General features: G+C 42.6%; 1 protein-coding gene across 4 annotated transcripts in view; it reads right to left on the bottom strand.

The window, feature by feature from the left end:
• Positions 1–14,450, bottom strand: part of LOC148013820 (uncharacterized) — an 84,817-nt gene that overhangs the window by 19,929 nt on the left and 50,438 nt on the right. For 2 of the 4 annotated variants that reach the window (XM_087668318.1, XM_087668319.1), the window contains exons 2-3: positions 6,555–6,615; positions 6,345–6,467 (exon numbers count right to left, since the gene is read on the bottom strand). The exons of 1 other annotated variant lie outside the window; for it this stretch is intronic. In XM_087668318.1, the coding sequence (XP_087524444.1) occupies positions 6,345–6,456 (112 nt within the window). In that variant the 5' untranslated portion in view covers positions 6,457–6,467; positions 6,555–6,615. Of the gene's footprint in view, positions 1–6,344; positions 6,478–6,554; positions 6,616–14,450 lie in introns of all 4 variants that reach the window. One more of the 4 variants, XM_087668316.1, reaches the window with a different exon arrangement.

The following is a 14,450-nucleotide window of genomic DNA, read 5'->3' as shown; positions in this document are numbered from 1 at the left end:
ATCATGGTCTAATGACTTTTGTAGGAAAAACGGAAGCTCCACAACGGATTGGCCATCCTGACGTGGAAACTACTAGGGAGTACAAACCATTTTCTTCTCTACCACCATCTCCATCCTTACCTCTTTCATCTTTTCTGCACACTTCTCCACCTTCATTCACTCCTATGTCACGTACACATGTTATTACTCAATCTTTTGAGTTTAATTTCTCTTATTCACAAGATATTGATGATAAAATAGCTCTTCAAAGTCAATATTGCTTCATTAATCTCAAAGAGAGATTTTTTCAGTTGCACTCAAGAAAAGGTAAGCAAAAGTTGCAAGAATCTATGGTGAGTGCTACTTTTTCATCTTTTTCTTCAGCTTTTACATCTCACGGTTAATTTGATTTTAATGATTTATCTTTTTCATCATTTGCATTTAATGAACAAAAGAAACCAAACACCTTTGCCATAACTACACAAATGATAAATTCATTTAATCTCACCCATCCCACCCACTAGTTCCATTGCACCTTTCTTTAAGCCTCTTCACTGTTAAGTATACCTTCCATGTCTTCCCACATCACACCAAGGAGTCCTTCACCTTTAGCCATGCCTTTTAAGACCTCGTCTTTTCCTCAACCAAGTGGTGTTTCCTTGATGGAGGTTCACCCTCCCATCCCCACACTTCCTAGTTCTTCACAACTTGGAAATGTCACCCAACCCTCATGGAGTGTGGATTAGTTGATACCACAGTTTGCCATAGCATTACATAGTGGGACTTCTAGTCATTTTGTTGTATCCCAACTGACCGTTGGATAGGGCTTATGCGTCTCAATGCCTCCACCTCCACTGGCACTTTATGGAAACATTCACATTCCAAAGCCTCTGCATCAATCAACACCCATTGAACATTAGCAACCTATTTCTACCTTCTCACCTTCCCCTCCACCACCTCCTTCTTATCCCTCTTATTCCACTTATCTGACACCGCATGGTTCTTCCTCCTTATCAGCCAAACATGCGTTTAATAACAAGACTCGTTATAATAGGTCAAACTTCACTACTTGGTCAAACCTGATGAGATATGTCCTTGACTCATTGAACTTATGGGATCTTGTGCAAGGATTGAAATCCCAACATGATCTCACACTTGTTTCATATGAGGTTGTCTACTCATGAAAGGCTAGGAATGCCTCTACTATTGTCGAGCTAATCCAAGGTCTATTACCTCAATTTCATTCTCAGCTTCAGTAATCTGACTTAGCATCCAAACGTTAGCCACACTTGACTTACCACTATGCAACTCAAGATAGAACCTGTCGCATCAATTTGAATCATGAGCTCCAAAACTTTTAAATCACTAGCTGAATTAGCCAATTAAGCAGCCCAAAAATGCTTAGTTAATGAAGACCCTAAAATGGTGCACAATCCAAGAGAATTTAAAAACAATGTGTGGTACGAGGTCCTAAAACTTTCTATAAATAGATAGGCTATCCTCCATTCAGTCCAATCTCGTTTTCATAGGTTTCAAGCCCTCTAGCTTCGTTGTCCACACCCCGTTTACAAAGGACATCTCAACCAAAGCTGCCCATTGCTGCCTACATTTATCATGCACCTGTTTTCAACCTTTCCTTCACAATCTACACTCCTTGGAGTTGTCGCCTACTCTCCTCTATCCCTCAAGTGGCTGCACATTAGCCTGGTGACCAGCTGCCTTGCGTCTACTGCTGCATTCAGCCTAGAGACTACCCACACTGTTACGTTTGGCTCTTCTAGCTACAGCCTTACACTCTACCAACATGATACTGTTACGTCTAGCCATCCCTACTACCGCCCAAGCTGTCATTACTCTCTGGAGGCTGCGTTTTGTTGTTTTCTCTCTCGTCTGCCCATCCCCCCGCACCACTGTCCGCTGCATTTGCTGCTATCTGACATCTTGAAGGGTGCTTTGTTACATTTCAAGATATGTTAGGAATACGTCACATTCTACCGCTTATCACCTCGCCTCCGTTCTCGAGACACGAGAGTTTGGGATACAGTTTTCATTCCTTGCCAGATTGTTTGCTACATGAGCATTGTATATCCAAGATCCAATCATTCACTCAAATTTCCACTATGTTCATTGTCTCTAAGTTACCCTAACCCTAACTATGTTTTGTTGAGTTTATGCATAGTTGTCAGGTATGATAAAATACGGTACGATAAAATACGGTACTAAATGGTTATGATTTTATAAGATACGGAACGATATTAGTACGAAAAAAAAATAAGATAATTGTTTAAATAACAAAATCCATAAATCATTAAATGATAGATCATAGAATACATGTTTAAAGTGAAAATAGCCATTTCATTATAGAATAAGATGAATACTTGAGGGTGACCATCGCGGTCGCATGGGCTGCCCAAAACATGTGATACAACTACAGTCTAGTATATCTGATATAAAAAAGAGAGAGACCTATGAATCTATGATAAGGCATCACTATCATCATCATCATCATCAAAACCATCTAAGTGCTCATCAAGAGAGTCTAAAGATGACTCCTCAACATCGGATGATGAGACACACTCATACTCATCCTCACTGATGAGTTTACCATCATCATCAAATGATGATGGCTCCCTAGATAGTGGCTGTGTAGGCAAGGGGGGGATGTCATCATGAGACACAGGATGTGAGCTACTAGAGCCCCGCCTTACATATGTCTGCAAGCCACTCGAACCACCTCTTCTCGATGATGGAGGGCATCGAATGACCATGCCCCTACTACCACCTACTCAAACTCCTCGCCCACGAGCACACTGACTACGAGTGTCACTAGTATCTGCTGCTATAAGCTCTCTATAGAGCTCTGCAAAAATCATCTCCTCCTCCTCGTCCACCTCCTTATGTATACTCGAAAGAGTGTCGCCCATCAACTTGAAAGTATCAACATTCACCTATACAATGCAGTGATGCATGTAAGATTGATCATTGTAAATGCTTAAGTCTAAATTGTGAAGTATAAACTTCAAAGTTCAAAGTTTAAAACAACAAATTTTAAATATTATGGTTAAGTGTTTAAACTTTACCTGCTTCGAACTACCCATGCTCATCATAGCCCTCATCATGCGTAAGTTAGTGCACTAATAGACTAACCGCTCTAACTGTCGTGTGCTAAGACAATTGCGAATCTTTGTATGAATGAGAGAATAGACACTCCAGTTTCTCTCACATGCACCCGAAGAGCAATCCTGGGCAAGGACCCTCATCATGCAACCTCGCGTAATGCAAGAACTGGCACTGAAAATCATAGAAGGTTGGCAATCAAGGCTGTGGAATGATGTGCTAAATAAAATTGAAGTATTTTCTGGCAACTTATTCAAGAATAACGTAACCTGATCGTCGTCTGACTTTGGAGAGCCAATAGTGGTGAACTCGGCGAGTAACCCCCTATATTCAGCCAGCTTGACTTTCAGATCATCCCCTTCCTTAATAGAGAACTCTTGAAGCTCAAAGTCAAGATTTATGCGCCGATACGATCTCAGACCGCATAGCAATCGAGAAGGTAACTCCAACACTCTGACGTAAGCAAGAGGTGCTCTAACTGAGAGTGAAACTCAAGAAGCAATCCCTACATCAACTTAACATTGGCTGTGGCATTGGGGGCTCTCCATTGACGGATATAGTCAGGGTGTGCTAGTCGAGGGTCTGGCATAGGCTCTAGACCAATGACAAGGTTCCAAAGACCTTGAGACTCAAGCACTTGTTGCATGAAATTTCACCAAGTGGTGAAATTTGACCCGTTAAAATGAGTGTTATCCATGAAGACATTCTTGGCCGTTGCAACAAGAGTAATAGTGCTCAGAAATGGATAATGTGAAAAAGTGTAACGGGGATAAGATGGGGGAGTGGAGTGCACTTGGGAATGGGCCCCAAATTGCCCACCAAGCAGTCGGTAGTGTGCAAGGTGGATCCATAGGTAGGGATGGGCTTACTAGGCATGGGCATGGTAGCCGTATGAGTAGCCCATGGTGGAGGTGGGATGGGAATATGTGGAGCAAAAGATGGAAATCCCTACATAGGTGTAACCCAAGGTAAGTGGGATGACGCACTATAAGCCGAGGATGGAATTCTCTGCGTTTGAGTGGTCCTATGAGAGGTGAATCTGGGGGTAGTGAGAGGGATGCCCATCACAGCCGTCCTAGCTACTATGGATGTGCTCATTTGCACAAAGGTGAGAGGCACTGTGTTAAAGGGTGGCATTCCGCCTAACAAAGTACCATGGTGCAAAGAGATAGAGAATGGGAAAGAGAAGGAGAAGGTGCTAGGATCAGAGATGGAAGATCCAACCCCTAGTGTGTGTGAAGCCGATGTGAAGTGTAATTTGAGATTTTAAAAGGATGAAGAGAGATGATCAAGGGTGGAGGTAGAAGAGGGTGGGATAGGAGGGAAGAAGTGTATGTTACATGCTCATTTGAAACAGAAGCTACAGATGTACCTGAATTCCGTCTGCTTTGTGAGCCACTTCTATTAAAGTTCACATATGCAAAGCCATCCAGATTCTGCACCTCAAAAGAAGAAACAGATGAGGGTTTCGATTCATTCAACTCAAAAGGATTGTACAATGACACTCGACTTGGCTGAAATGATGAAGATGGATCGCCAGGTGCTCCAAATGCCGTATGTCCTCCATGATTGGAGAGGTGGCCAGCCTCACCAACCGATCTGAATGTGGTAGCAAAGCTTGTAGGAGGGGTTAACATTATCATACTTGTTGCAATAGTCCTCCTCCGTTATGTTAGTGAAATCAAAATAGGAGTAGAAAAAGAAGATGAAGGTGAAAGTGGAGTGTCATCCTCCTCACCGAGTCCATAATGTCGTCTCAAGGCCTCTAGTGATGCAGAAGCCTGATAGCACATCATAGAAACTAGAGAAGACGGTGTCTGAGACATTGCGATTCGATTACGAGTCGTATTGTGTGCCTTGCACAAAGACTAGCTCTCCACAGTATCCGCTAGATACTCTTTACAAGAGCACCGGCTCTAATACCATGTGAAGAAAACTGCTAGGGGTTTGCACTGAGGGAACACAAAGTGTACGACCACGATAGAAACACAAAGAGAGACACAAACACAAAAAGTAAAACTCAAACCCTAAACGCAAAACTCAAAACTCAAACATGGAAACTCAAACACAAACAAAAGAAGGGAAAGAAGAACACAACTCTAAAGTAAATGAATACTGCAAATGAATGTAAGAGTGTACAGATACTCAAGGGCAGAGCAGTGTGTCAGAGAGTGACGTCCATCAGAGACAGATCCGAAATTTGTGACCACCAATCGAAGTGTAGGATGGAGAGGATGTAGCAAACGCAGGTCTCAGGAGGACCTAGAGCACCAAACGCAAGCTAGACACAAGACGAAGAGGGTGGGCAGTTGTCGCCTGGTGTGGAGAAGTTGTCGCCAAATAGAGGAAGCTATCGCCAGATGATGGAGATGGGCTGCCAGCTGTCGCCTACACACTGGAGGAGTAAATGCAGTAGTAGAAGGTGTGGCAGCAATGTCTAGGGATGGACAGCCACGTGTGTGTGGACTAATGGCTGAAATCTACACTCAAGGGTGTGAAACCTGCACAGATGGAATGAGGCTGAATGGGGGCAGCCTATCTATTTATAGATGTTGAAGGGTGCCCCAAAGAATTAGGTTTTGGGGGGACCATTGAAACTCTCTCAAAACGCTCCCCTTTTTTTAGGGTTTTTTATTAATTAAGTGTGTTTTGGGGCTGTTTTAAGAATGTTAATCAACTGAAAAGCGTGTTCTAGCTCAACGTCCCTTCCTTATTCCACTTTTGGACCTAAGAGGGAGTATTGAGCTAAAAATGTATTATAATCTAATTAGATATTTACTACAACCCCAAAACTTGATTATTACCAAAGTTTTAGTAAACAACGTCCGTTCTTAGAGAGTGTTTGTGTCCCATAAGCCAAACCCTAACCCTACTAGGTTCTTTTATCAGTATATGCTTTGTCATGCAATTGTGTTTGTTGTCTGTAGACGAGTATTTCTTTATGCCCCACTCCCAAACACACAGAAAAACAAGTACACAAACAAAACAAAGGGAAATCGACACCCACTTGTTTCTATTTTGCCATCCAATTTTGGTGAGAAAAGCTAGTAGACAATTTTTTTGGTGCTATGCTTAAAACTCTGTTGTTTGAAGTAAGTGGGAACTTCAATATCTTCAATTGAGTTGGTTGTGTTTGCATAGTGTCAATGCACGATGTATGTAACATAACTAATCATATTTATGCTTCTTTTTAACAGCTCTTACTTATATCTTCACATCTCCCTAAGATCCTGAGAAAAATCTTGCACCTAATCTTGTGGTGTATCTTCTTGCCTCAAACCATTCAGCAACGTTCAGAACATCCAGGCCCTTGATCCAGTCCATTGCAATTTGCCAAGTATCATCGCTCTCCCCAACCATCTCTTTGCTCACTAGAGGCAGCTTCAAGCAAAGTTGTCAAGTTAATCTCAAAAATTATCACAATTATTCACATGGTAAAGACAAGCAGCATCCCATACCTTATCTTGATCGAAGAATATAGATGGGCAAGCAATGACAAATGCAATGTCTCTGATAAGCCTGAAATTTAATGAATTATAAGTTCTTAAAAAAAGCTCCAGGATCAGCAAAAACTCCCTTTGTAAACCAGATACCATTTGATCTTTCATCCCCACATTGCCATTGTTTTATTTTCAAACAGTTTGTTAACTCAGCAGAGCACACACCAGAAGCACTTTGTCAATAATCTGTTCGAGGGATTAAACCATTCATACACAAAGCACATTTGTTTCTTCAAATTTTTGCAGTTGATAACACAACAGAAAGTCTAATAATGGATTACATGCAATCACAACAGGAAGAGTGTGAGTCCTTCAAGTAGAAGACAAGCATGACTTTCAATGCCCCATACTAGAAGTCCTTGTTGATTTAACATATGGAGATATGCAAGGGACATACATGGGGTGGTTCATGGATAGTTTACATGGAGGTGCATTGCATTAATTCTTTCAATTAGCAAGCAAACGCGAAGAGGCTGCCTGCACATATGCAGCAAAAATCAGAGACTGGGGGGCTGTGGCACAAGTGGCAGAAGGTTCAAGTTGTCAAAGACTGAGAAGAATAATTCCTTGTTTAAAGTGGTTCTGACGGTGAAGACATGTGGCAGCTTTAATATCTGTGTGAACCAGTCGGATTACAAGTCTTGTGGATCCGACAATAAAGAACGCAAAGCATGTGTTAATTAAAGAGCAAGCCATGTCATCAAGCAAGGATGGCCATGCGTCTGTGTGACTGTCAGTCATGGTGACAAGGAGGCAAACTGACCCTCTTATAAGAAATATGGAGGCAAAGCCATGGACTTGTAAACAAGCTTTGAAAGGTGGACACATAACAAGATCCCAAAGGAGCACTGCCCAAACAACAAATGAAACAAACAAAAAGAAGGCTCCAACCCCACATAGAAAGATCCCAATAGGATGTTTAAAAAGCTTAGAAAGCTTATGAGTCACTCAATATTGAATAGCCAATGGATGTCTTATCACAGCAAGAGGAAGTTAAAGGTGACAATGCATAGAGAATGAACAACAATATAAGCCACACAGAAAGGCTTCCTCCTATAGCATAGTAACACTACTATTTTCAAAATATTCACCCAACAAATCTGGATGGATGACGTTGTAAACTAGTCCAAACTGTTTCCTAGCATAGCTCAATGCACAACCAAGTGTCATGCATTGCCAATCAATTGCCAACTATTGGGGCCAATTGGACTTCTACACACTCATATCAAGACCTCCAGAGGTCAGTTATGCCAAAATATTTTTTTATCCATGAAAAAATGGAATTATTTGTGTACATTGTACATGAACCCCCCAAGTTCATCCAGAATAAGCAGGTAAATCACACCTATTGCCTTTAGATGCACTTCTCACATTGAATCCATCAACTTGGAAGAAGCTCCCTAAACATCTGCCATAGAGGTATCGTTGTATAAGCTCAAGAAGCCACCATTGTTACCTTCAATATAGTAGTATCCCTAACATCATCCAAAAATACTTTAGAGATCTGCACTGTTTTGTGACAAAGTACCCCTGTTTAAACCTAGCAATAATTAGTCCAAAGTAAGCAGAGCATGGCCTGCAGGTGACAGACAAAAAGCATGCATAAAGCAGCTCAAAATCTGCATTGAAAATTGCACTAGCAGCCTTTGTGCAGTCCATGACCTCTCTGTTCCTACTCCTCTTTAGTCTTCGCCTTGTTTTCTTCCTGCTAACTGGCAAATCACTTTTGCTTTTTTCTCCTACTTCACTCTCGGCGGTAAACTCCCTGTAGATAGGTTCACACAATATTCTTTTGTCCCTTCCACTCTTCGCACATGCATAGGGATAGCCTATCTGTGTTGTGATGTGGTGAATCTAACCATCCAACATGACTTGATTGAAGTGACTGAGCAAGATTGCCCATCTTAATTCATTTCATTATTCATTGTCTCTGAGTTACCCTAACCCTAATTGTGTCCTATGTTAATCAGTATGTACTTTGTCATACAATTGGTTTTGTGTTTTCTGTGTTTAGAGCATTTCTTCACATGGTATCAAAGCTAGCTACTCTCTGAGAAACCTTGGCCTTTGATCAGAAAGCTCATCCATGAAAGCAAGAACAACATAAGGGTTAGATGACTTCAAACACATTCACAACACCCCTCCACTCTCCACAACCAACAAACATGGACAAAAACGATCAGGAGTGGGCCTCCCAACTTGCGTCTACCCGATCTGACATGGACGGAGAACTATTGGACTACCATGGAGGCCATAGACCATATCAGATTTCTACTGCTGAGTATGATCTCATCCTTATGCATACAGCTCAACAAGAGTTCAAAGGTGAGCCAAAGTTTTCTCCTTTAGATTCAGTGCATAGAACTAATGAACTTGCAAGACCTTCAAAATCTCCACTATGGACTAGCCATCTGCAAGTGGAACCTTGCTCAGATTACACCACTTCTGCAATACATTTTTTCTCCAATGCTAAATACGAATTCTATTATTTCATATTCTATGCCAACTAATTCTATATTTTTTGTTGGATTGCGGGATGCTCATCAAGAAGGGACTCTCCAAAGCAACCTTTGGTTTTGAGTAATGAGGAAGACATGTATTTCTTTATGAACTCAAACCTAGGTAAGAAGCTGAAAGAAAAACTTGTAAGTATTCCATCCCTTTCTTTTCCTTCAAATGATTTTATTTCTCATGATCAATTTGGAGCAGGTGCATCTTCATCTAATGCATTTAATGGACAAAATGAACCAATCATGTTTTCCACAACAGCATCTATCACAAATCCATTTGGGTTTCCATCCATCCCTCCCTCATCTTTTGCTCCACCTTCCTTTTCACTTCCATTAGGTGCACCACATTATCCACCACAAACCACACCCGGGGATTCTACACATTCAGGCACAACCTTTAGGACCTCTACATACCCATTTCCAGGTGGTGTACCTATGACAGAGGCTCGACCTCCAACACACACTTTCGAGTTATCCCCCTAGGAGTGCATCCCAAACACACTCAAGTGTGGATCATTCAATACTGCAATTTACCTCTATGGCATTACCTGGTGGACCATCTATCCAGTCATTACGTTGTGCCCCAAACAACTGACATTTGGACAGGGCTATCATGTCCCAGTGCCTCCACCTCCACCTATGGTATCGTATGGACCTATGTCCGTTTCAGTACCTCCGCAACACTCGACACTCGTTAGACATCAACAGCCTCTTTCTGCCTATCCACCTTTATCTCCTTCTCCTTATCCACCATCCCCACCACCATTTTATCCTCCATCTTACCCCACTTATCCACACCTCATGGTTCAAGCTCCTCATCTTCCAAGCATACTTTTAGTAACAAGACTCGTTTCAATGGGTCAAACTACACCACTTAGTCAAATTTAATACGGTATGTCTTAGACTCTCAAAACCTATGGGATTTAGTGCAAGGATTGAACCCCAACCTATCCCGCACTTATTCCATATGATGTCGTCCCCTCATGGAAGGCTTGTAATGCCTCCGCTATTGTCAAGCTTATACAAGGCTTATTGCCTAAGTTTCACTCTCAACTTCAACATTTCGACTTAGCATCTAAGCATTGGATACACTTGATTGACCGCTATGCGGCTGGGATAGAACCCATCACACCAATTTGAATTATGAACTCCAAAACTTTAATATCATACATAAGGATAACTTAAAATTCAAGTTGGTTGAGTATCGGCTCCTCCTCGCTAAGTTCTCAACAACTAGGGCTCCAAAGTTCTCTAATGATCAGGTTACCTTGTTCCTTAACAACCTACCATGAAAATATTTCCATTTTGTGCAGCAGGTGATTTCACAACCTCGGATGTCCACATTTTATGAGTTTGAGTCTCAACTATTGCATTACGCATGGTTGTTCGATCAATTTCATAACACGTCCTTGATAGAGAGAGCTCTAGTTGCATCTTCTCAGAGGGGGCAACACGGCAAGGGCAAACAAAACTTGAATCAAAATCAAAATCAAAACAAGGCTAGTGAATCCCAAGAAACCCCTCAATCTAATCTCAAACTTGGATGGTAGAATGTACCTAAGAAGATTAGATATTGTCAACATTGTCAAAAGGCTAGCCTTTATGACGGCGAGTGTCGATCTAAAGCAAGAGACACACAGCCAAAATCCAAGAATCAAACCCCTGCACCTCGGTCGGGTAAAACCCAACAAGGGAAGCAAGATAGTGGCAACCCCTACAGGGATAGTGGCGAGGACAAACCCACATTGCCACCGGTTAGTCATCACAATGAACGAACTACTTAACTCCAAAGGGTTTGTCTGATTGGTCTGCAAAGGCCCACATTATCTCTTTGGAGACATCGATATGAGTCTCGTCACATCTGCGAGTTGCCTCCTAATGAGATGCCTATAGAGGCCCGTTCATCATAGCCAAGCACCTCAGCATCTCTTTGGATTATGGACACTGGAGCTACCCATCACATGACTCCTATAGCGGATATTTTCATTTCCCAAGCCCCTACAGCTGGGAGTGTTCGTGTAGGAAATGACTCCTTGATCCACATTCAAGCCCAGGGTCACATCAATTTTTCCACCGACCTAGATCTAAATCTCGCTTCACTGGATAATGTCTATCATGTCCCCCAACTTGGGGTGAACTTCTTGTCCGTTCAGCAGCTTTGCTAGTTGAGGCGAGCAATTTTCTTCATTGCAACCATAGTCGAGGTCCTAGACTCTCAAACTAGTTTAGTGATTTGCTCATAGCGAGGCAACCTAATGGCCTTTACCACATGACACACTTTTTTACCGAGTCGACTGCCGATGATTCGTAGTTCCATTGCTTCTAGGCCTTAGTCACCACATGGGAGCCCACGAATTCTGAGCATCTTTGGCATTTTCGTTGTGAACATCTTGGCTACGACTCTCTTTATGAGATCTCACATCAAGGGATGGTTGAGGGCATTCCACGCCTAAAACTATCTCAAGAGGTTTGTAAAGCATGTCAACTAGGTAAACAGCATCATGCATCCTTTTCTCAGCGGTTTGTCACTCGTGTTGTGGAACTCCGAACCTCTTAGGCTCATTAATGTAGATCTTTGTGGTCCCACATCCACTGTTGCCTTGAATGGTGCATTGTACTTCTTTTTTATAGTAGATGATTTCTCTAGATACATGTGAATGTACTTCCTAAAACACAAGTCAAATGCTTTCACTTATTTCAATGCTTGGATCCTGCTGGACTACTCGTTGTGTTGGTACTATGAGGAGTGATTCTAGTGGCGAGTTTACCTCCCACGAGTTTTTTGAGTTTCTACGGGAGCAAGGGATTGCATGCCAACTCACCTCTACCAACACCCCTGCATAGAATGGAGTCGTAGAACGTAGGAATTGGATTATCATGAATATGGCACACTCTATGTTGTTCGCAACAGAGCTCTCTAAGCGCCTTTGGGTTGAGGGTGTTAACACTTCTCTGTACATCCTTAACCAATGTATGACAGAGGCAGACCCTAAAAAGACTCAATATGATGCATTTTTCTGCTATTAGCCTGTTATTTCTCATTCAAAGTTTTTGGTGTTGTGCTAAGAAATGCACTTAGCCACTTAAACAGACCCAAAACATGCTTATTTTAGGCTTATTTTAACCAAAACCCTAAAACGGGGAGCGGATCGAGAAAGTTAAGTGGGAGAGGATCTAGAACCCTAATTTTCTATAAATTGGCAGCCAGCCCTCCACTCTTTTACAATCTCGTTTTTGCAGGTTTCAGGTGTTACCAGCTTGCTGCCCACACCCCGGTCACTGCATAGTGTGTTTACTGCATGAGCATCGTATTATTAGTAGTCATATCATTTCATTTATTCACTGTGTTCATTGTCTCTCAGTTACTCTAACCCTAACCCTAACCCTAACTCTGTTCTTTTTATCAGTCTGTGCTTTGTCGTACGGTTTCTATTTATGTTTCTGTGTAAGGGTATTTTTCTTCACATGGTATCAGAACTTGGTACTCTCTGAGAAACCTAGGCCTTTGATCTGAAAGCTCTTCGCAAGAAGCAAGAACAACAATAGGTTCAAATGACTTCGAACACATCAACACTGATTCAGTCTCCAAATCAGCCTATGCCGAGAACCGAGCGAGAGTGGGGCGATCAGCTTGCTCCACAAAGTTCCGACATGGTGGGAGAAACATCTGAGTACATGGAAAAAAAGATAGGCAAGCTGACCTCTGAGGAATATAAATTGATCATAGCCTATCGACAAAAGAAGATTGAGGAGCTCGATCGAAGGATTGCCCTTCAAGAAAAGCTTCTAAATGAAGGTATGCATGGATTTCATTCTTCAGATGTTGCGCGTAAGTCTGATGATGTTACAAGGCCATTGAGACCTCTATCAGGGATGGGCCCCCCTCTTGGAGAGCAAGATCCGGAGTATGTTCCATTTTTTCAGACTCTTCCGTCCTCTCCGGTGCAAGGTATTTTTGATTCGTCTTTTGTGCATTTTTCTTTTACTTCTTCTGTTTTGCAATATACTAGTAGAGATCATGTGAAAGAAACAGTCCAGTCTATTGACTACAGAAAGGTTCTCTAGAGGACCAATTCTTGTATGTTAACACACGTCGTGGAGTAGGGGAGGCAGGGTGATAGCAAGGGGCAGTTAAGGTCAAACTCACACTACCACCGCACAGTCATCTCAGTCGACAATGTTCCCAACTCCAGAGGGCTTGTTTGACTAATCTACAAAGGCCCATATCGTCTCCAAAGAGACATCAGATGCGAGTCTCGTCCACATCTGTGAGTTGCTTCTCGACGAGGTTACTGCAGAGGCCCACTCGTCACAGCCGAGCACTTCAGCTCCAATTTGGATTGTGGACAATGGAGCTACACATCACATGACTCCTATAGAGGACATTTTCCGTACCAGAGCCCCTGCAGCCGAGCGGGTCTGTGTAGGAAACAACTCCTCGGTCAAGATTCAGGCTCAAGGTTACGTCAGTTTTGCTACTAACAAGGGTCCGTACCTGGCTTCATTGAACAATGTATATCATGTCCCTCAGCTTGGAGTGAACTTGTTATCTGTTCAGCAGCTTTGCCGGTTGGGACGAGCAGTTTTCTTTACAACGACCATAGTCAAGCTCCTTGACTCTCTAACTGGTTTAGTGATTGCTCGCGGTGAGGCACAGCCTAATGGCCTATACCACATGACAATTTCTAACCGAGCCGACCACCGAAGGCTTCGTGTTCCATAGCTTCCACACCTTAGCCACATCTCAGGAGCCTACGCAAAATGAGCGTCTTTGGCATTTTCGCTTAGGGCATCTTGGTTATGACTCACTTTATGAGTTGTCACACCGTGAGCTGGTTGAGGGCCTTCCACGCTTAAAGCTAGCTCGAGATGTCTGTAAAGCCTGTCAGCTCGGGAAGCAGCACCATACCCCATTTCCTCAGCAGTCTACACATAGAGCTAAGGATCCTCTTAGACTGATTCACATTGATCTTTGTGGGCCCACATCCACTGCTGCTTTGAACGGCACGTTGTACTTCTTTTTGATAGTGGATGATCATTCTCGATACATGTGGGTGTACTTCCTTAAGCATAAGTCAAATGCTTTTACATATTTTTCTGCTTGGGTGTAGCTGGTTCATAACCAGACTCATCGTCGTGTTGGGTGCATGAGGAGTGATAGCGGTGGTGAGTTTATCTCCCACGAGTTTTCCGAGTTTCTACAGAAGCATGACATTTCTCGCCAGCTCACCTCTACCAACTCCCCCTCTCAAAATGGAGTCGTAGAGTGTAGGAACCGCACAATAATGGAAATGGCGCGCTCTATGCTGTTCGCAGCAGAGCTTCATGAGCGCCTTTGGATTGA

This window comes from Lygodium microphyllum, chromosome 26, assembly GCF_053477565.2.
Source record: "Lygodium microphyllum isolate KBCC chromosome 26, Lygodium_microphyllum_v1.1.10, whole genome shotgun sequence".
In the NCBI taxonomy this organism is placed as follows: Eukaryota; Viridiplantae; Streptophyta; class Polypodiopsida; order Schizaeales; family Lygodiaceae; genus Lygodium; species Lygodium microphyllum.
The sequence above is the reverse complement of the archived record's forward strand: the minus strand, read 5'-3'. Positions and strand labels throughout refer to the sequence as shown.